Source organism: Crocodylus porosus, unplaced genomic scaffold (genome assembly GCF_001723895.1).
Source record: "Crocodylus porosus isolate Cpor-Errol unplaced genomic scaffold, CroPor_comp1, whole genome shotgun sequence".
Taxonomy (NCBI): domain Eukaryota; kingdom Metazoa; phylum Chordata; order Crocodylia; family Crocodylidae; genus Crocodylus; species Crocodylus porosus.
This window is the reverse complement of record NW_017728907.1, coordinates 60,350,775-60,373,496: the sequence shown is the minus strand read 5'-3', so window position 1 is coordinate 60,373,496 and position 22,722 is coordinate 60,350,775. Positions and strand designations below refer to the sequence as shown.

Here is a 22,722-nt window from a genome sequence, read left to right as displayed (position 1 = left end):
AGGGCGGCTAGGGCCTGGAACCAACTTCCAAGAGAAGTGGTGCAGGCTCCTACCCTGGGGGTGTTTAAGAGGAGGTCAGATGAACATCTTGCTGGGGTCATTTGACCCCAGTACTCTTTCCTGCCATGGCAGGGGGTTGGACTGGATGATCCGCTCAGGTCCCTTCCGACCCTAGAAACTACGAAACTATCTTGTATATTGTTGCGGGGGTGGTTGAGGATGTGTGTGTGTGTGTGTTGGTGTGGTGGGGTATGTGTATGTGTGGTGGGGTGTCTATGTGTGTGATTGGGTGTATGGTAGGGTAGAGGGTGTGTGTGGAGGGTTTGTTGGGGGGTGGCTGCGTGTGCGGGCATAGGGTATTCTGGGGGTTATGTATATGCAAGGGGTTGTGGGGGAAGGGTGTGGTTGTGTGCCCTTTGTGGGGTGTGAGGGAGGGTTGGGGGTGTGTGGGGACCCCCCAACGCCCCGCATGACGCAGCAGCAGCAGGCAGGGTGCTCAGAGTGCTGGGGCCTGGCAGGATGCAGCTTCAGCTAGCACTGCCCATTGCGGCGAGGGCCACCTGTATCGCCATGCACATGCACTCACACAGCATGGGAAGGAAGGCCCAGATGCTAGAGCCACTGAGTCTGCACAGCATGGGAGGAAAGCCCAAGGCACCTTCTCCTGGGGGACAGGGAAGGCAGCCAGATCCAGCACCTGGGACTTCCCTCCTGTGCTGTACAAGTGCAGGGGCTACATGGTGGGGAGTGTCAGCAATACAGACTGCCCAGAAGAGGCTAAGCCCTTCACTGCGATGGGCAATGCTGGCCAGAGCAGCACTTCCACCAGGCACCAGCACCTATGCCGGGCATCAATGCCCCGAGTGCCCCCACCTGCTGCCGCCACCATCTGCCAGGAATGCGCACCATGTGGGGGAAGAATTGGAGGGGTACCCACATCCTCCCTCACACTCACACGCTGCCCACCCAAGCTCCACACTGCTGCCGTCCCCCCAAGTGCAGGTCTGCACAGCCCCATGCTCTGCACTCCTACCCAGCTACAGCTCTGCCCCTGCCCTGCCCCCACCCCCAGTGATCACTGATGGTACAGTTCGCATGCATTGTGTGTCAAAGAGAAGTGAATGAGCAGGGCATATTTTCCCAGTGGCACTCCCGAACACTGCAGACACCCCTTAAGAGACCAGAGCTTCCAAGTCACTGTCCAGACTTCTTTACCGTCTGAGTCTCCAGAGTCTGGAATAAACTCCCCTGAGCAGTGGTGCAAGCACCTATGCTGGAAACGTTTAAGAAACGCTTGGATGCTTATCTTGCTGGGATCATCTGACCTCAGCTGGCTACCTGCCCCTTGGGCAGGGGGCTGGACCCGATGATCTTGCAAGGTCCCTTCAAGCCCTAGTGTCTACAAAATCTATGGGAAGGAGCACAAGAGCTCTTCAATAACATCAAAGCCTTTTGGGTTCCAAGTGCCAGGACTCCTACCATCTCAAATCTGACTTTCTCCTGACTCTGGGTTATTTCTCCAAACTGTATGTCCAAAAGAGTTTGAAAAATATTTGCTGGACTAGAAGGAATTTCATTTGTGAATGGATGCATCAAACTTGAGGAGGAGTGCAAAAAATTAAGCTGTCAGCTGCTCAGCATTTTATCACAAAGCACCTCACTGCAATGAATGTTACTAGTGTGGCTCCGACAGTGACATGGACAGTGCAACTAGAAGACCAATAGAAATACAAGTACAGCTCCTTTTCAAACATGGCTTATAGCAGTCCAGGAAGGTCCTTTTTAATGCTAAACCTTTTTTTTCTATAAGTGATGTTAAATAACAGTATTTGGTGGAGTGGGAAAAAGTGCCGTTAATGCTGTTCCTAGAAGCACATTGTCTCAGGAAATGCTGTTTTCTGCTAACAAAGCTTTATTATAAGATTTAATATTCCTCCCCAACCTAGCTTTTTCTTTTCTTTGTACTTAGATGAAGTTGATTAATAAAATCTTCAAACAACACAAATACGTCTGCATATCCCTTACAACTTTTCTCGCAAGAACCACTGCACCAAGACAGGAGAGCTTATTGTCTGTCTGCACACTGGAATATGTCAGATAAAATACATGAAAATATTCATCAAAGCCTCCGTTGGCTCCATTCTGTGAGCCAAATCTTGTGCTTGGCCAGAGTTCAGTGTATGTCCTCTAGATCTGTTAGTGCGTCTGGGTGCAGAATTTAGCCCAGCTGCATTAATTACGAACCTACAGTGATCCAAAATGAGAAAATTTCACTGTGGATCTAACCGATACTAGAAAAGCACATGTGTTCAATAAATTCTGTTAGGATTTTGCCTCATGATTCCCATTAAAGCCTATGGGAGATGCATGGCTATGGTGGAACACAAGGATAATTCAGTGTTTAGGGCATTAGCCTAGGACTTGGCTGAATGCCCTTCTCCACTGCAGACTTTATATGGGGCCTTGGACAAGTTATGCAGCCTCTTCATTTTGCAATTTCCTATCCATAAAATGGGGATGACAGAAGTTGGTTATCATGAGGATAAATACTTAAAGACTGTGAGATGCTCAGATACTACAGACCTGTAGCTGTGTAAATGTCTTAGGTGGACAAATAAAGGAAACTGCACCTTTTAGGGATACCAAGGTATGCTTTAAAAAGTGCTGTATTCTGCTTATTCAGGGATCTTCACATAATTGTGCCCTAGCAGTACATGAAGGCCAAAGAACATACCTCTTTCCAAAATTCACACAGCTGGCACATGGGGCATTATATTGCTGTGCATGCAAAGGACAAGGGTGGAAGGAGAGGCGGTAGGAATTCCACATAGAGCGAGGTAGTGGTATATGCAGCAAAAATGCACCAGTTCAACCACTTTCCCAAGGATAAGAGTCTGACCCTTTCCCAAGAGAGAACTGAATTTGTATGACTGGCCCCCTTTGAACAGATAGTCCTGGCTCTCCCAGACCTTGGCAGGGCTAAGTAATATTTTCAGTAGGATGAAGCAATATATTAAAATGCAACATAGTTTCTGTTGGCATCAGACATTAAGGTCTTCATTTTAACACCACTACTTTATTTTTTGCACAACTATATTTATATTGGCCTTTATGAAGAAAATCCCACTTTCTACTTATGTCTGAGATCCCATGATTAATGCACAGGCTACCACACCAAATAAGGATATCCAAGTCCAGAACTCCTAAAACTTGTATTCAATTCTCATTCCAAAAAACTCTCCACAGTCGCTGAGAAATCCGACTGATACACTTTCTGCAAAAGCAGTGGTCTATTTTGTGTGGCTTGAAATGCATGATTTTCATCAGCTGATATACTGTAGGTCACTTGATCCACTACACCAGTCTCTCATGCTGGAAGCTGTGAAAGTATTAGTGCTGAGTAGCACTGGGAACGTCAGAATGAGGATGTCAACTGAAGCAGCGCTCCTATGAATTTAATCTGTTGGCACCTGCACAAGAGAAAACCTTAATTCTTTATCAAAGTTCTTTCTTCTTTAAAGCCTACCATCTATGCTCAGAAGGGATGATTCCCTCTGCTACGCTTTGAAATGCGCAATCAAGTACATAGTTGGCTAAGCCCCACCTGGATGCTGGCCAGGGGTTGTGCATTTTCTTGTTGAAGAGAACTGTGCTGACATCCAGGCACAGACAGCCACTGTATAAAATGTGTGTTTCACTAAGAAACCCAGATGTGTTTAACTATTTCCCACTCCCCAAATAGAAAAAATTTAATCATTAGAAAATTGGGACAGTGGAAGCCTGTGGAATTTGCTAGTTCATAAATTTAATAAACAATTTTTGACTATAAGAGAGTTGTTTGAGTTTATGAACTATTTCCCCCTTTTAATTACAGCCCAGACCTTTTTTCCCTGACATGGTAGTTATATTTTTAATAATCAGCTGAACAAATCTTCAAGAGGAGACTGGACAGTCACCTTGCTGGGGTTACCTGACCCCCAGCTGTCTTTCCTGCCTGATGCAGGGGGCTGGACCTGATGATCTTCTGAGATCCCTTCCACTCCCTTACCATCTATGAATCTATGAAATGATGTATGTTAGGATAGAAGAACCTTCCAACAGATACACTTACAAAAGTAATCGTCTTACACATGGCAATATAATTGGCTTCATTTTCAGACGTGCCCTGAGATTTTTCAGTTCATTGCAATCCAAAGAGTAATAACAGAGATAAAGTGGGTTGTTTCCTCCTTTCAAAATTTAAAATATCACAAAGAACTACAAGGCTGTGTCTGAACATCACTGCATTATTCATGTAACATTTCTGGTGTGCTGAGGTCAACATTTCACAGGGAAAGTTAAATGGGCAGCCACGTAGAATACCAGGCTCTTTTTCTAACTTGCTTTGCCATGAAACACACAGGAAGTGATTCCTATAGAGACTGTACAACCCTTGCATGCGATGTGCACATGACTTCAGGAACCTCGGCAGAGTCGGCTATATTCATGAAGGGCTTGTCTGGTTCATCCTTTTTAAGATTTTGTTTTCTTTCACACCGGAGTTATCAGAACCGCTTGCTCCTGTTTGAATTATTCCGAGGAGAACACATGGTTCCAAAAATGGAGTTACGGGACCCAGGCAGAAGCAGAAGTTTAACAGAGGACTGACTGTGGAACAGAAGCATGGTTAACAGGGTGACACCCTTGATCCGAGTAGGTCTGATTCTCCTTTCCCAGGGGCCGGTTTCATGCTCACTGAACTCCACTGTGGTAGAATCTATTGTAGTAGTATAAAATAGCTCCAAAACCATCATTAGAATTGCTCCTGATTTACTCTGGAAAGATTGAATGCAGAATCAGAACAAGTGTGATAAATGAAAAGGAAAAAAAGTGGACAAAATTGCCTGCAGAGCAAGGTGGCTGGACAATTCAACTGTGTTGTCACATCAAGATTTTTTTTTCTTATGTGAAGTCCTCTTATCTCTCATGCTCTGCTGTGCCGTGTCTCCAAAGGCTGCTGCTGTACTGAGCTGTTACGCATCTTCTCTGACTGCTGATCCATCAGAGTAGCAGTCAAACAGCTCAAAGATTAAGTGGGTGGCATGGTTCAGAGGTCCTTCAAGGATCAGACAACAAGCCAGGCCATAGAAACCCTGTAAGATTTCCAGGATGTATTGTAATAATTCATTTATGCCAAGTGCCTTTGGGAAGAGAAAGGTGACTTAGAATCTCTTTATTTAGCTGGGGATTCAGCCCAATATCTCTGCCCAGAGCCCTGCACTTAAGAGGTCTGAAACTCCTTTAGGATATAAGCAACTGGGATGAGTAGAGCTGGGAGCCTTTATAAAGCACTTTTTTCTTTCAAATTTAAAGTTCAAATCAATTCACAGGGATAATCAGCATTAAATGCAGTCACTGCTCAGACAAAATTTAGTAACTTCATCAGCGCACAGCAAAAGTACATAACAGTCCTAAACAACAGGGGATGAGAATGCAGAATGCAGGGTTTTTGACTTTCTTGGGAAATTTAGATGAACCAGGGGTATTTACCTGAATTTAATATGACCAGGACATCAGAACTACTGCAGCTACTCCTGAAAAAAATTGTTGTGACATTTTATAACTCAAGTGTCCAACCCCTCAGTTTTATGTCTCTCCTCAAGAAACAACTTCCACTAGCAGAAAAACCACTAGCACCGGTATTCACTGAAAGAAAAGGGAGCCATGGACTAACCTGCTAGTCCCAGATGCATAATTCTGAGTCAGCTAGAAGAGGGACAACCATTTACAAATGAAAGTAGGCTTTCCTTATATCATTGGCACCCAAGAACAGTTGAGTCTTTCAAGGCAACCTAATAATCCTGGGATGCTCAGCTTCTGGCCTGTGGGCCAAATGCAGGCTCGTGGAGCCATTGCATCTGGCCCAAAGGGCTCCTCATGGGTCTGGAAATTTGGTAGCGGGGCAGCAGTGGCCGTTAATAAGGCCACCCTCCTCCCTGCCCAATTCCCAAACCCCATTTCCCATGTGGCTGGTTGGAGCCAAGCTATACCCCCTACCCCCATGGGGCTAGGCCATGTCCCCCCACTTCTGTACTGAGGTTGGGTCACACCCCCTTCCCTCCCTGCAGGGCTGGGTTGGGACCTGGCCAGACCTCCCTGTCCCTGCAGGGCTGGCCATGATCCTTGCCCCCCACAGTGCCAGGTCATGCCCATTCCCTATTGCTGGGGCAGGGCCACACCTCCTTCCATCTCCATGGTGCCATGTTAGGGTCTCCCCCCTGCATCCGTGTAGGAGCACTGCCCACAACTGGCCCACGGATGGACCGAACAATACCAATCTGGGCCACTGGGCAAAGAAGTCGGGCACCCCTGTAATTATCTGATAGGAAGTAGACTCTGGAGCTGGACATTTCAGAGGAGATAGGCTCCCAGCATTTGATGACCAGAATATCAGACAACCTAGCAATACAGCTGCAGAAAGACTAAAACAAGTGTCTGTTTCTAATTAAACAAATATACCACCCTGGGGTTCACTGCACTGGACAACATGCTCTGTGTTTCTAGAGAAGCACTTTGTGCTGCCTGGGTTCTTTTAGTTTTGTGCATCACATCTTCAAACAACAGCCTTGACATTTGGCTACCCATTGTACATTTACTTTTCCCACTAGCTCTTCCTTATCATTTTGGTTTGATCTAAATTTTTTTCAGAGGTATTTGCTCACTTGATGGGAGGGCCATGTTTGAAAATATTACATCATTTTCTAACGTGACAAAAAGAAACAATTTTGAAGAGACTTTCTCTCTTTTCTCTCTTTCCTTTTTTCTCTCAATGGTTTGCATCTCATTTTCTTTCCCTCTAGCTGTTCTTTAGTTCCACGGAATCTAACTGCTCTCATTCAAACGGCTATTAGTCCGGAGTCAATGACTGCAGAATTGAACTGTGCTCAAGATTATTTTTTTTATTCTTGTTTATCATTTGTTTCTCACAGGTATCTTCCCTGATTGACTCCCTTGATACATATACATCAAGCTTTACTAGGATTATTATTGAAAAAAATTGCACCGTCAAATAAAGCAGACTTTGATTATCATATCTATTTCTTTAGACATGGTTTCCACGTCATTAATTATCATGTGCTCCTTCATGAGGAGGAATCTACAATTTTCCAGGATGATGAAGGTGTGATTAAGAATTTTTGATTACAAAATTACAATTATGATATGTATATATAGTCGAAAACTCAACTACCATTAAAGAAGAGGGAGTCCCAGCTTTCCTTTCTTTTAAAATACTTCCCCTTTAAAACATTTTGTATTTGTCCTCACATATGATAAATGGACAGTGCTATATCTGAAATGACATCCTGGGTTTGTTAAGGAACAAACATTAAAATTTCAGTTTCCTAATTTGGTATCTGATTCAGTGTAAATTGAAATAATTGACTGTTCTTCTGTTTACTTCAAAGAGCTTTGTATTATACCCTTAGACTTCAAAACAATCTTAATGAAGGTGGTGGGATTGTGCCCTCTTTGGTGTGATGAGGGCCTGTAGTTGAGTTCAAATTCTCTTCTTCAAAGAATTTGCTATAAATGGAAGAATTCCACAAATCTGTTTTGCTTAACGTGGTATGACAAATATAAATGGCCACGGCACTAAACACTAGACTTTTGTTTTCTCTTAGGAACATAGGAAAGTAGGGCTGGAAGGGACCTCACCAACTCATCTAGTCCAGCCCCCTATTGAAGGCAGGAGCATCCCTGTCTAAAGCACTCCAGCCAAGTATCTATCTAACCTGCTCTTGAAAACTTCCAAGGATGGTGATTCCAAAATTTCTAATTAGCCTGTTCCTAGGCTTGATCACCCACATAGTCAGAAAGTTCCCCTTAATCTCCAACCTAAATTTCTCTTGCTGAAGCTTGAAGCCAGTGTTCCTAGTCTCGTCCGCTATGGCCACCAAGAAAGGCTCATCTCCATCCTCTTGATAATAGCCCTTCAAGTATTTAAAGTTTGTTATCAAATCCCTTCATCTTTTAGTTTCCTAGCTGTTAATTTAGTTCCTCTCTCGAGACTAAATATCCCTAGTTCTTTCAGACTTTCCTCATAAGTCTTGCCTCTTAGGCCCCTAATCATTTTTGTTGCTCTGTGCTGGATACTTTCCAAACTGTTCACATCCTTCTTGAAGTGGGGCGGGGACGGAGGGCTGGACATGGTATTTCAGGCGAGGCCTCACCAATGCCGAACACAGCAGAGGAATCTCTCCCCTAGATCTGCAGGTGACACTCCTGTTAATACAACTTGGTATGCTCTGGGCTTTTTTGCAACAAAAGCACACTGTTGGCTCACATTCAGCATATGATCTACTGTAACCTCCAAGTCATTCTCTGAAGTACTGCAACCTAGCCAGTCATTCTCAGTCTGCATTTGTGCATACATTTATTCCTTCCCAAGTGCAGGACTTTCTCTTTGTCCTTGCTGAATCTCATCTGATTGACTGCAGACCATTTCCATAGTCTATCTAGGTCATTCTGGATCCTAGCCCTACCCTCCAGAGCAGAGGTGGGCAAAATGTGGCCCGCAGGCTGAATGTGGTCTGCCAAGCCATTCTATCCAGCCTGCAGGGCCCCTAAAAAAATGAGAAAATTAATATTAATCTGCCCTGGGCTGCCTGTCATGTGGCCCTCGATGGCTTGCCAAAACTCAGTAATAATTGCCCGCCCCTGCTCCAGAGCGTCTGCAACTGTACCCAACTTGGTGCTGTTCGCAAATTTGCTAAACACGTTCTCAATTCCACTGTCCAAATCATTAATGAAGATATCAAGCAGTACCTTGAGGACCTACTCCATGATCTTTCCGGGTCCCAGGATTAGGCTGACAGCCTCTGTAATTTAATCCTCCCTTTCTTAAGGGTGGACACTATATATTTGCCCTTTTCCAATCATCCAGGACTTCACCTGACCTCCCTGAGTCCTCAAAGAAGATAGCTATTGGCTCTGAAATTACCTCAGCCAATTCCACCTGTACCCTTAGCATGCATCCCATGTCATCTTGCTCACTTAGCTAAAAGGGAGGCGCACACCCAATGGAAGGGAGGGGTCATCACCAGGGAGGATTATACTGTGGTTGCTCAGGGATGCAGGGGGGCGGTCAGGAAGGCCAAGGCAGAGATGGGACTGGGACTAGCTTCCCGGATCAAGGACAACAAGAAGTCCCTTTTTAAATACATAGGGGGCGAAAAGAAGGTTCCGGGTAACATGGGGCCCCTGCAGGACGTGCTAGGAAATTTGGTCGTCACACCAGACGACAAAGCTAACATATTTAATGATTTCTTTGCCTCCATTTTCCTGAGCAGGGACCACAACAGCCACCCCTCTTCTGGGCCCCCCTCAGACCCCAGGACAGGCGCACCTTGGCCAAGGGTTAGTGAGGATCTAGTCAGGGAACTTCTGGTCCGGACGATCTCCACCCCAGAGTGCTGAGGGAATTAGCTGCAGTCATTGCGGGACCCTTGGCATGGCTTTACGAACACTGACCCTACAAACTATGAAACTTGAAAGCATCTAGCTTCCCTAAATAATGAAGTCTCCTGAACTGCAAAAGAACACTAGCTTACTGAGATCTGGGATTTAACACAATTAAGAACACCCCCTTCAAGGCCATAAAGCTACAAGAGAAATCCTTATCAAAAACAAAAGCTCTACCTTTGCGAACAAACAAAGGAGCCTTGATGTAAGATACCTTCATAAAGACAGACAGGCAAAGACACATCTTGTGACATTTCAATAGAAGGCATCGTGGCACGTCATTCTGTAGTTGGAGGCCTTCCCCAGTTTGTAACCAGAACACTTATTCTCTGCAATACATCTAGGGTTACCTAATCATCTTTAAATAAGGAACATTGATAAGCCTCAAAATTTTACACACCTAAAATTGGTTTAGTTTCTCACTTTGGTTACTACTGCATTTATTTCTGTCACCAGTTCAGCATCTCTCATGTCACTAAGACAGGTCAAGTTTCAATTAAAGTGCTGATAAATAACATAGCTACCACATAATTAGTTACCACCTTCAAATGTACATTTCATGTTTTAAAGACTGGATCTATTTAAGTATTAGGTACAATTCTCAATACATTTAGTCTGATTAATATCAGTGAAATTATTCCTGGGCACTAAGAACTACACCCAGAAGAAATTGCTTTCAAGATTGGGCTCCATCACATGTTAAAAGACACATTCTACCCATATTCCATGAGCATCATGTATACAGAAGTCAATGGGACTGTGTAAAAGCTGAGGGTAGCACATGATCCAAAGAAAATAAATGCTGAAAATTACACAAACAGTCTAGTGTAAAAAAGAGGAGCTGACAGGACACTTTGGAAACGTACCCATGTCTTAGATAATACAGTTGTCCCAAACCGCTATATATTTAAACAGAATGTTCAACTACTACTATTGCATAAAATGACAAGTTAATGTTTAACTGCCGATATAAATACTAATAAATAAAAAACTTACGATGATCCTGGACTTGCTGTTGGTGGAGGACCTGAAAAAAGAGAGAGTAGAAATAGCAAGATTAGTTACAGAAGGGTACCTAGCAAGATATCTTAGCAAACCTTTAGAACAGAGGTGCTCAACTTCTAGCCTGCAGGCCAAAAATGCAGCCAGTGCATCTGCCCCATGGGAGTCCCTGGGGTTCAGAAATTTGGCAGAGGAGCAGCAGTGGCCATTAATACACCACCCTCTTCCCTGCCAAATTCCTAGAGCCCAGTCAGTTGGAGCTGGGCTGTACCCCTTCGCCCTGTGGGGCTGAATTTGAGCCAGGCCATGCCTCCTTCTCTGTGCAGGGCTGGGTCAAGCCCCCTTCCTTTCCCCAGGGCTGTGCCATGCCCCCTGACCTCTTCTCCACCCCACTGCCATGGGCCTGGGCCACACCCCCTTTTCCCCTGCAGTGCCAGGTTGAACCAGGATCAAGCCCCATCCCTCCTGCAGTGCTGAACCATGCCCCCTTCACCATCCCCCACCCCAGCTGACTCACATCCCTCTCCCTTTGCTCTCTCCCTGCCCTGCAAGGCCAGGCTTGGGCTGGGCTACCCCCTGCCCGCCTTTGCCTGGCTAGGTAGTGCCCATGGTGTTGATCTCAAGCACTGGACTGGTCTGGCCAGCAGTCAGACTAGGCACTGCCCATCTAGCCTGCAAGGGAAAAAGGTTGAGCACCACTGATTTAGAAGATGAAAACAACTGTATATCATATTAAATATGGATTATTTATTTTAACAGATTATTCTCAGTTTCCCAAACCAGAAGACAGGGCTATATGCGACATATGCAACAGCCATGGTTGACTAACAAATGCCACAGAAAAGAACTATTGAAAATGGCTTAAGTTCATTTGAGTGAAGGCCTGATTTGCAACAGGGCATTCCCATTGATTCCAGTGAGTTTTGGATCAGGGCCTTATACTATGTTCACACTCTTTCGTGTCTGATTTCTGAAAATATTCGAAAGGCTATGTTTACTGGCAGGAAGAGTCATGTAACACCATGCCTTAAGCCTTAAGGAATAGTTATGTAAACTAGATTTCAAATTAATGTTAAATCAGCATCTCCTTTAGAAGGCTACTGAGTGTCTGTTACAGAAATGCTACGTAAAAAAAAAGAATTCTTTTCTCTCCTCCTTTCCTGTACAAACTATCCTGAATTTCGAATCCTGATCACTGAGTAACAACTGCTTGTCAATCGGCTACCTGCCAGGAGTTATTTTCAGAAATTATTCAGTGAATGATCTAAATATAAACCAATTTGAGGCAATCTGAATTATTTATGAACAAAAAAGCCATGAAATTCATTAAATATATTATTCCTTATACATTCTTTGCCCATTTTTACAAATACTCATTAAGTCTATGTAACCTCTTCAGCTCACAGCAGTATTCTCCTCTGAAAGTGGAAGTAAAGGGAAGACATACAAAAACCTGTTTCTTGTTTGAGGTCCTCACAATTGTCAGGCCACCTCAATTATCTGAAGATATACTTTGGCTCAGAGAGAAAACGTGTTACTTTTTGCAACCCTTGGAAATGATACTGGTAATGCAGCTGTTATTTTTACTGTATTGAGCATTTCAATTTCAGTCTTCTCCAGGCTTCTCCTGTTTATACAAAGGGGGGTAAAAAAAGTGTCTCATGGTTGAAGATTTACAACAGTGTCTTTCTGATCTGACTGCTGGTTCAAATCTTGCTAAGGCCTGTGGGCAGACATTAAGATAATGGTACGACTGGGATCAGAGTAATTTTATGCCTCATCCCAAACGGTGTGCCTTCTGCCATGCACATCTGGATCTGCAGATCAGGTAATCTGCAGCTCTGTTCTGAAGCCAGGGTTTCCCCCTGCCCCCAGCTCACTCCAGATCCAGGGCTGTCAACTCGTTGTCTGACCCAGCTCTGGAAAGTCCCAAGTCTGGTTCTGGCAGGGGCTGCAGGGCAAGGCAGGAAAGGCTGCTGGACTCAGGGGGTGCCAGGACCTCTGCCCCCTCCCCCCACACACACCTCCAATACAGTGGGGAATCTTGCAACCTTCTTTCCTGGCAGCTTATTTTTGGCATCAGGATTGAAGCTGTCCTGGTTCTGATGCTGATCCCGATACAATCAGCCGATTGTCAGCATTGGCATGGGGGTGCTGCATGTTCAATTTATGGCACCATACAAGTGAGCCACAAAGGTCTGTGGAATGTTTTTGTGGTTGGTTTGCCACTTCATGGAAAAATTGGCTGAATGTGTAACACTGTTAATATTTATGGTGAAATTCATGTATTAACTGCGCCGTAACTAATGTGTGCCAGGGCCTCAGTTAGAAAAAAGCTAAAGATTGTTAAAGGCTTTTCAATGTCCTCTGTTAAATAAGTTCCCTTGCCTAAGTCCTAGTCCCAGTAGACTCATCACAAAATCCATCCCAGCAACAGTCACAATTACCAACCATCACAGAGAAGCTTGCATTGATGACCTCCTTGCGCTATTTTTTTCTGTGGTTTTACAAAGAACTTCTATTGCTGGTCCTGTTCATCCAGCACTTTTCCCAAGTAACATAAAAAGTTCGGGAAGGTAATTCTTACCAAATTTCACAAACAACACACCAGTCGTGGAAACGGTCTTCTTGCCGTTAGTTGCAACACACTGGAAGTAGCCTGTATCTGTAGTATCAAGGTTTCTTATTCGTAATCGAGACCCATAGCTTGTTGCACGGAAAGATATCCTTCGGGGTTCTTGAACCACTGGTGCATCATTTTTCAACCAGCGTACAGTTGGAGAAGGATTGCCGGAGACTTTACAATGCAGTTCTGCCGTCTGGCCAAGAGTGGTGGTTATGTTATTCATAGGCTCATCAAGTGTCAGGAAGTAATCTGTTAAATACACAAGGGGAGAAAAGGTGAACAATACCTTCAAACTTAGAAATGACAGATTTAAAGAAATCTCATTCTTGCCTTCTACAGGATGATGAAAGAACTCGATGTTAACAAATTTAGACTTAATGCCAAATGTAAATACTTGATAATAGACATCTCAGGAATAAAGCCACTTTTCATATCCAATAGGACTTTGTGTAGTAAAAGAAGGGATGATAAAAGTCTGTGTTCCTTTTATCAGTTTATCTTATTTGGAGAAAGGTGTTACATTTCTTGTGGTCTCCCTTTTCTCCATACAGACATGATGTCAAAAGAACTGCTGATCTAAACGCTAGTTCTGTCAGCTTTCCCCGTATCACATTGCTTTCTTTATTCAACATCGCAAACATAAGGTCATATTTGCTCTTATTCCATACCCAAACAATTAGTGTGAGACTGTCAAACAAGCTCTGGGGCCACATCATCCAGGTGCTCTGAACTCAAACCAGAGCCAGATTTTCCAAGGGGCTCAGCTATAAATGGCATGCCTTCCATTCCTTTGAAAATCTGCCCATTTATTTTGGTGCATAGTGGGTGCCCATCTCTTCTGACAAATAGGTCCCTTTGAGTAATTCAGGCCTAGATATAAAATATCCCCCAAAGTGAAGAAAGAGTAGTTTTAAAATGAGCTTCAGAAAATGGAAAAGCATACAGTACAGGAAAAGAACAAAACCAAAAATGAAAATTAAAACTTTTTTTATTGATGCTATAAAGAATTTTACAACCACTAAGTGTTACTTTCTTTCCTTATTCTTTCTTTCTTATAGGCAAAATATGAAATGGGTGAAATGACATTTTCAGGACCTCAGGAGATGATCTTCTAAAGATGTTCTCTTTTCAAATCAGAAGCAGGTGACATTTTAAGTATAACTCTATTATCAAGAATCCTTTAATTTTGTGCCAATGGAAAATGTTAAAATCAAAATTCAGAGATATGCTGTTTTCTTGTCTGTTTGTGGACACTGGCTTCTTTCACCAAGTACTAGCATTCAAAAGTTTAGTTATCTCTCTTAAAATCAGAGGACTAGATAGATTGGGGTAATGGCAATGGACTAGACAGCCTTTCCTTTCTGCCACAGGTTCAAATCCAGCCTAGTTTTAAGTAGCTAAGTCTTGGTTGTCTTAGCTGAGGTATCATGGAAGGACAGACACGCTGTTCTGCACTTGGGAACAGACAGTTCATCTGCAATGTATTGTCCACTCCAGAGCGGCAGAGAAAGGATCAGTCTCCACTGTTGCTCATCCAATGCCAGAATTGAATCCTCTTAATGAAAAGGAAGTCCTTGCCATAGAAACACAATCTAAAGCAACAGAGAAGTATGAGAGGAACACATTTTGATTATCATCATGTCCATTGCTATTGTTTCCAAAGGTACCCCCACTATCAGGGCCTCATTGAGCTAGGAGACAGACTAATACAGCCAAGGGAAGGATATTTGCTTAAAGGAGCTTACACTTGATCTTCCAGTTTACCTTGGAGAGGACCGCCTGGTCCATAGGTAACGAAGTTCATTGACTGGCACTGTAGAACATCTGTGCTGTCACTGCATGGAGAAGGTGTTGGGGGAGTCCAGATATTGTGCAGGGGAAATGGGAAAAGATGGGCCTCAACTGAGACCAACTCTTGTCTTTAATGTTCCCCATCAGTCAATAATGGGGAAGCAGTGACAGCTTTCTTTCAGTTCCTTCAAAGCAAGGATAAAAGCAGCCTCTGCAGATGTTGTAGGAACTGGCTGCATGCTACGGCTTTGTATATGGATATTGTGCAACTGGTTACTCACTCCAAACCTCTCTCTCTGCCTTCTCTTGTAAGTCTTATGCTACCTGCTCTCCATACTCCTCTTTCAGCTTCCCCTCTTCTCCCCATTCCTTGCTTTTCCACTTATCTAATGAACCCTCCTACGCAAATTCCTAACTAAACCACACCCATTAAAAAAAATCTACCACTAATATAATAATTGCAGTCTACCCCACTACTCACCTTACTCATGTGCCTTTCGCTACAACTATGTCTAGGCTGAGCATTAGTTCTTTGGGGCTGGGACTGACTTTTACTCTGGGTTAGTCACTACACTACACTGTAACAATGGAGAGTAATAAGGTGCATCTATGCACACTGTCTGCACCACTGAAGATGGCTTCTAGAGTGCAGGCAGGCATGAACAAGAAGGAAAAGATGACTGGATTTAGGCTTACATGCATCTAATTTACCAGAACCTTTTACATAATGACTACAAAGGGGGAGCGATTCCATAGGTGAGGGGAAATTATAAAGAAGCATGTTTCTGGACTGGGCAAACTGAGCTCAGTCCCTAGAGATCCCAGTTAGTTCTGCAGGCAAGGCCTTATATGCTATGCAAATCATCTCCGCATCCTGTACTGCAGGGCCAGAAGTATTTCCGACAGGCTATCTTAATAAACTCACTGGGAAACATAATCTAAGTCAGCTTGTACATTCTTGGGCTCTCACCACAATCTGCATTTAATAAAATCATGCTAATAGCATATAACTTCTGAATAACCACATTTAATTATCCAATATAATATTTCTATACAATGCTAATCTACATAATTCTTGATAGTATTTCAAAAGCAGCAATTTAGCTGCTTACAGCGCAAGTTGCCAGAAAGAGGAATGTTAATTTCCCTGTGAGGATCTTGCTGACAACTTTACAGACAACTTATATTATACACACAATGTTTAAGAAGCAGAACATGCAAGGGATTCAAGTAATGAAGTGGGGATGTTGAGCAGGTATCAGACTTGAGAATGGGCAAAAAAGGACCAGAAGAAATAAACAGTGATAGATAGAGTATGCTTTACAGTAAAAGCTAGGACTCCTCTAAAAATACACATGAAAATACAGTTTTTGAAGAACCAACTCAGGATTCTTAGGGTTTCTGATCCTTTTCTAAGCCATAACTCTCCCCCAGATTAGTACATAAACCCTAAAATCTGTTGAAATCAGCTTAGCTTAGTCTTACATCCAAAAAGTTTGTGCCCAAACCCTAATTCAGACCAAGCTGCAAACCACTGGGAGCTCAAGCTGAGGTCTGAGATTCTAACAAAATTTAATAATCAAGTTTAACATGATTTGGTGGTTTCATAACATGACTATCTCAGAAGAACAAGGTAGTTTTGTAATAAAAATAAGGCAGAAGTGCACCAACACTTTCAAGAAATCTCATACTTGTATCTAAAACTGTGATTCTCAGCTGGGTGTTCCCATGTGGCCAGTACTGCTGCTGTTATGGGGAGAAACTGTCCTGCATGCCTCAGTTATTAGGAGCATGTTGGAGCTGTACTGAGAAGCAGCTGAAGCAGAAAAGTCTGCTGCCTGCATCATATTACCATATTGACTCAAATAGAAGATGACCCTGATTATAAGATGACCCCCAATAATTAGATTATAATTTTCCAGGTACAGAATCTAATTATTGGAGGTTTACCTTGAATTTGTCCTTCTTCCACTACTACAGCAGCGAAAATAAATATGGGGGAATCAGGTAGTCCTTTGCTCTCTGCTTCCCCTCAACTGTTACTTCTGGCAGTCCCTTCCCCCTCCTTTTACTGTCAGACACTGCTTTCCTTGAGCACATGAAAGTGAGGAGCCAATTTGAAAACAATAATCATGACATTAAACATGGCTGTAGGAATTTGCATATACTACTCACGCACTTACTTCATCCAGAATTGATTCATGTTACTTTTTTCTAAACTGATGCAATTTTTAGCACAGGTAGTCAAAAACACACTTTTGAATAGTACTCTGGCACCTACTTATATCTAGTATAACCTATGCAAGATATTAGTTCAAAGTCAAAAGGCTTATGTCAGGGATCCTGCTTTCTGTGTTTAAAAACCCTAATTTCGCTGATAAAAAATACAAAATTCTTTCATTAAAAAACTCCAAATCCATGTTTTTCCATGATTAAAATGAAACACCACTATATATAAAGGCATCAGTTGAACACTATGTATTATGGCTATATTTACCATTTTATAGCAATTTGGAAGCCTACCAGTACCTCAATTGTAACAATAAAATAAATTCTAAATACCTGTATATTTTGGCATTTGATTTTAGTTTTCTTATCACAGAAAATCAGAGCTCCCCATGCCCCCTTTGCTCACCAGGATGTGGGTCTAGCTGTGGCTGCCCTCCTGCTGCTTTGTGGTGCTGAGCAGCCTTGATAGTGAGTGCCCCTCACTGTCAAGCAACAGCCTCCCAGCTCTGCCATTGCCCCTTACTCCTGACCCACAGTTCCCACTACCCCCCAGCCCTGCTGCTGCTCTTGACCCCCAACATGTTTCTTCCTGCCCTCAAGCCCCAGCATGTAGAGCATGGGTGCCCAACCATAGGCAATGCCATAGGCAAGGTGTTAGGGGTACTGGCGGGGGGGGGGGGCATGTGCCCCACCAGATTTGTGTACCCACAGCAGGCATATGGCTGAGTCTGGTCAGACTGGCATGGGCAGGAGCTGCTTCTGTGGCCCAGCAGGCAGGACCTGGCATGGGAGGGTGAAGCATGGTGGCAAGACCCAGGACCAGGTTAGTCACCAGGACCCCTCAGGCCAGCCATGCCACCAACAGCATAAGGACTAACGGACTGGGAGGGGGTGGGACAGGGAGAGGGTGGAACGTCCTTGTGTTGGCAGGTAAAGGGTGGCATATCCTCATGTCCTTGCATTGCCAGCTGTTTGTGTGCCAACCCATAGCTCTACCCCATCGCCATGGCCCAGCCGCCATCAAGCCCTCAAGCCACCTGTTCTGCCCCCCACCCCATTTCCCCTCTAGGGTAGAGCCACAGCCTGAGGGGAGCAACAGCGACAGTTGGGCCATGGCAGCAGCTGGCAGTGGGAGAAGGTGAGGGCAGTGCCCCCCCTCCCCAATTACTCCTCATGCTGCTGGTGGCATGCCTGGCATAGGAGTCTTGGTGTTGGTAGTGGCAATCTTGCCACCCCGCTCTGCCCTCCTGCACTGGGTCCTGCCTACTAGGCCACAGAGGTGGCTCTTGCCTGTGCTGGTCCAGCCAGTTCAGCCCCATGCCCGCTGTGGGTGCACAAATCTGTGGGGGGCACATGCCACCACCATGCCTCCTTGACATGTCACCTATGTCCCCTGCCCCCCAGACTTACCTATGGGGCAGCTGCAGGAACTGCTCTCTATGCTGTCTGGCTTCCATGATGTGTGCATGCGCACATACATGTTGCACCCCCTGCCTGTGATAATCCTCCCCCACACCCTCAGCCCCAAGCAGCCTGTTTCAAATTTTCCATGGTTTTCCATATGTTTCTCCTTTAAAGGAAAAAATCCACATTTTCTTGCAGTGAACAGAAAACCTGGATCTCTGCTTATGATTTAACACATAGTTCACTGAGCTGTGCCCCACCAGAGTCAACAGCATTTCAAGCCATGGTGAGCCACGAGATTGTGTACATTTCACCTAGAATCCTTGTGTTGCACCCTCTTCTCAGCTTGGCACATACGATTAGTGTGGCCCTACCCTCAATGGTGACCCCATAACTCAGCACTGCTCAGTATGTGTGTATGCTGACTTCGACAGGTTCAGAGCATTAGTAGGGGAGGCAATGGGGGACCATGAAGGAAAGGCAAATGGGGTGCACGAAGAGTGGTCGTTGCTCAAGGGCATGATCCTTGAAGCACAAAAGAACACCGTTCCTGCAAAGAGAAAAGGTAGCAGGAGGGCTGGTAAGCCCTCCTAGCTTAATAGGGGCATTGCGGTCCTCTTAAAAAAAGAGGAAAGAGGTATATACACAGTGGAAGCTAGGGACAGTCCTCAAGGAGGACTATAGTTTAGTGGCCAGCACTTGTAGGGAAATGATCAGGAAAGCCAAGGCGGCGACTGAGTTTAGGTTAGCCACAGGAGTCAAGGACAATAAGAAGCCTTTCTTTAGGTATGTAGGAAGTAGAAGGAGAACAAATGGAAGTGTGGGACACAGCTGGTAACCAACGTTCAGGAAAAAATGGAACTCCTGAATGCCCACTTTGCTTCGGTATTTCACTAGACCATGGGGAAAGTCAAGCGAAATAAGGCTCATAGTGGGCACACTGGGACTTTAACTCGAAAAGCTAGACATTTATAAGTCAGCAGAACCGGATGGATTCCATCTGACAGCGCTGAAAGAACTGGCTGAAGTCATTGCAGAACCCGTGGCAAAGCTCTTTCAGAATTTGTGGTGCAAAGGGAAGATCCCTGAAGTTTGGAAGAGGGCCAACATTGTGCCCATCTTCAAGAAGGGGAAGCGGGAGGACCTGGACAACTATAGGTCAATCAGCCTAATCTCTATCCCAGGGAAAATCCTGGAAAAGCTCATTAAAGAATCTAAGTGCAATATGCTCATGGAAGGTCAGATTCTGAATGATAGCCAGCATGGCTTTGTCACGAGTAAGTCTCATCTTACCAATCTCATCTCCTTCTACAACCAGGTCTCTCACCACCTGGACATGGGGGACGAGGTAGATGTTATATACCTAGACTTTCAAAAGGCTTTTGATTTAGTATCCCATGATATCCTTGTAGGAAAATTGGAAGATTGTGGGCTCAGCTGCTCAACCATTCAGTGGATGGGAGACTGGCTACAGGGTAGGACCCAGCGAGTTCTCATGAACGAATTCACGTTGTCTTGGTGTGAAGTGGCCAGTGGTGTCCCTCAGGGGTCCATGCTTGGACTAGTGCTTTTCAATATCTTTAGCAATGATTTGGATGGGGGAGTGAAAAGCTTGCTGGCCAAGTTCATGGATGACACCAAGTTATGGGGCAGTGTGGCCATACCAGAAGAAAGGCTGCTGATACAGGCAGACCTGGGAAGGTTAGAGAGTTGGGTAGACCGGAACTAGATAAAGTGTAAGGTGGTCCATCTGGGGGCAAATAACCCTTAACATACATACAGGCTCAGTGGTGACAGCTTGACTTGCACCATGGCTGAAAGGAACCTAGGGGTAATGACTGACCATCACACGAATATAACCCATCGGTGCAAGGTGGTTGTCAGCAGGGTAAATAACACTCTGGCATGCATCAACCGATGCATCTTGCGTAAAACTAAGGAAGTGATGCTCCCGCTGTACTCAGCACTGGCGAGACCGCAGTCGGAGTACTGGGTCCAATTCTGGGTGCCACAGTTCAAAGATGTGGAAAAACTTGAGAAGGGTCCAGAGAAGAGCCAACTGTACGATTATGGACTTGCAAGGCAAGCCATATGAGGAAAGGCGGAGGGACCTGGGCCTCTTTAGCCTAAAGAGAAGGTTGAGAGGGGGCTTGATAGTGGCTTACTGTTCTATCAGAGGAGTGCATCAGGAGCTCAGTGAACAACTGTTCACTAGGGCACCCCTGGGGAAGACCAGGACCAATGGATATAAACTTCTGGAAGGCCGCTTCAGGCTTAATACCAGCAAAACTCCTTCACAGTCAGGGTGACCAGACTATGGAATAAACTCCCTCCAGAGGTGGGGCAGTTACCTACCCTGGAGGTTTTCAAGAGAAGACTGGACAGTGCTGGGAACACTTGACCCCAGTTGTCTTCCCGCCTACAGCAGGCGGGCTGGACCCAATGATCTGCAAGGTCCCTTCCAGCCCCTAACAATCTATGAATCTACTCCAAATACCCCCCACAAAGGATCCATGTGCTAATTAACCCCCACTCATGACTGAGTCTGGAAGTTCTTGTCAAGTCCTGGGATGCTCAAAAAATTTATGTGCAGCTGGGATGCAGGGCAACCTGGTCTAGTTTCAACTCATGGATGGTGGGGTCACATTAATCATAGGCTGAGAGAGGGTGCAGCAGAGGAATTCTGGGTGAATTGTATGCAATTCTGTGGCTCACCTTGACTTGCAAAAGAGTCAGTGGTGAGGAGAATAGCACTTAACAGTCACTAGCATATATCTTATTCAGATTGGTTGTACTAACCTATTCTTGCAGTAGGTACCCATCAGCATTTTGTATTTTATAGTATTTTGTATTTATGCTCAGGAGATACAAATGGGATGCCACTACATTTTGAAACGTTTTGGAGGGGTGGCTTGAGTCTAAAATGATTGAGAACCACTAATCGGTAAGAAAAGGTAAGAATGTTCATTTGCTGCAAGGCACTGACTGCTGAACTAATGAATGCATTAACTACTAAACTTACCTAGAGTGAAGGAATAGGTGCAAGTCCTATTTTCTTGGCATCTCCTCTGTTCTACTGTTAACACCACAGTCTTCAACCTGTCTGCCTGATGAGCATTGATCAGAAATAAAATGTCCATAACTCAATTCCTCTTTCATACACAGGTACCTCCCAAACTATATCCTATTGACTTGAGCAAAACAACGGTTGGCTTCACTTCTTCCATGAACAAAGCCCCTCTTCACAGGACAGCAGGAGTGTAGATCTCCTGCTGTACTTCCCAACAACAGGAGGAAAGATGCTGACAAACTATTACTGCTGCACTGACTGCAAACATAATGCCAGAATGCTACCATGCAGACACATTTCACTCTGCTAACAATATAACTGCTGTGTCACAATTAAACTGATGGTGTTCCCATGAAGTATCTCTATAGATGCCAGAGGCTGAGTGTTTCTGCTTCAAATATTGTTTATAATTAATTTATTAAATGAATTAGTTTCTCTTTGTGGGTGGGTGGGTGTTTATGCAAAATAATTAATATGTTTACAAAGCTGAACATTTTAATGCAGCAGTGCTTAACCTACCAAGCTGGGTCATCTGGCCAAAGGGGCTCCCCATGAGACTGGGAATTTAGCACTGGGGGAGCTGTAGCAGCATTAATGCTCCCAGAGCTGTGGCAATTAACTCTGCCACAACTCCTCTGCCACCAAATTTCCAGATCAATGGGGAGCCCCACGCTCCAGGTGACTTAGCCACTTATAGATTTCATAGACATTAAAGCTGGAAGGGACCTTGGAAGATCATCGAGTCCAGCCCCCCCGCCCCCAAAGGGCAGGAAGTCAGCTGGGGTCATAGGGTCCCAGCAAGATAAGCATCCAATTTACTCTTGAAGGTGTTCAATGTTCAAGGCTTGAACCACCTCCGATGGCAGGCTGGTCCAGACCTTGGGGGCTCGGACAGTAAAGAAATTTTTCCTTATGTCCAGCCTGAAACGGTCTCGCAGTAGTTTATAACTGTTCGACCTCGACATCCCGTGGGGCACTCTGGTGAACAGACGTTCCCCAAGGTACTGGTGGTCACTCCTGATAAACGTATAGGTGGCCATCAGATCACCCCCGAGCCTGTGCTTTTCCAGGCTAAAGAGCCCCATGGCTCTCAGCCTGT

The 22,722-nt window shown here is 44.6% G+C and overlaps 1 protein-coding gene across 1 annotated transcript in view; it reads right to left on the bottom strand.

The window, feature by feature from the left end:
* Nucleotides 1–22,722, bottom strand: part of ROR1 (receptor tyrosine kinase like orphan receptor 1) — an 87,515-nt gene that overhangs the window by 52,157 nt on the left and 12,636 nt on the right. Inside the window, exons 2-3 of the mRNA XM_019531569.1 lie at nucleotides 13,091–13,378; nucleotides 10,498–10,528 (exon numbers count right to left, since the gene is read on the bottom strand). Coding sequence (XP_019387114.1) covers nucleotides 10,498–10,528; nucleotides 13,091–13,352 — 293 coding nt within the window. The 5' untranslated portion in view covers nucleotides 13,353–13,378. The remainder of the gene's footprint in view (nucleotides 1–10,497; nucleotides 10,529–13,090; nucleotides 13,379–22,722) is intronic.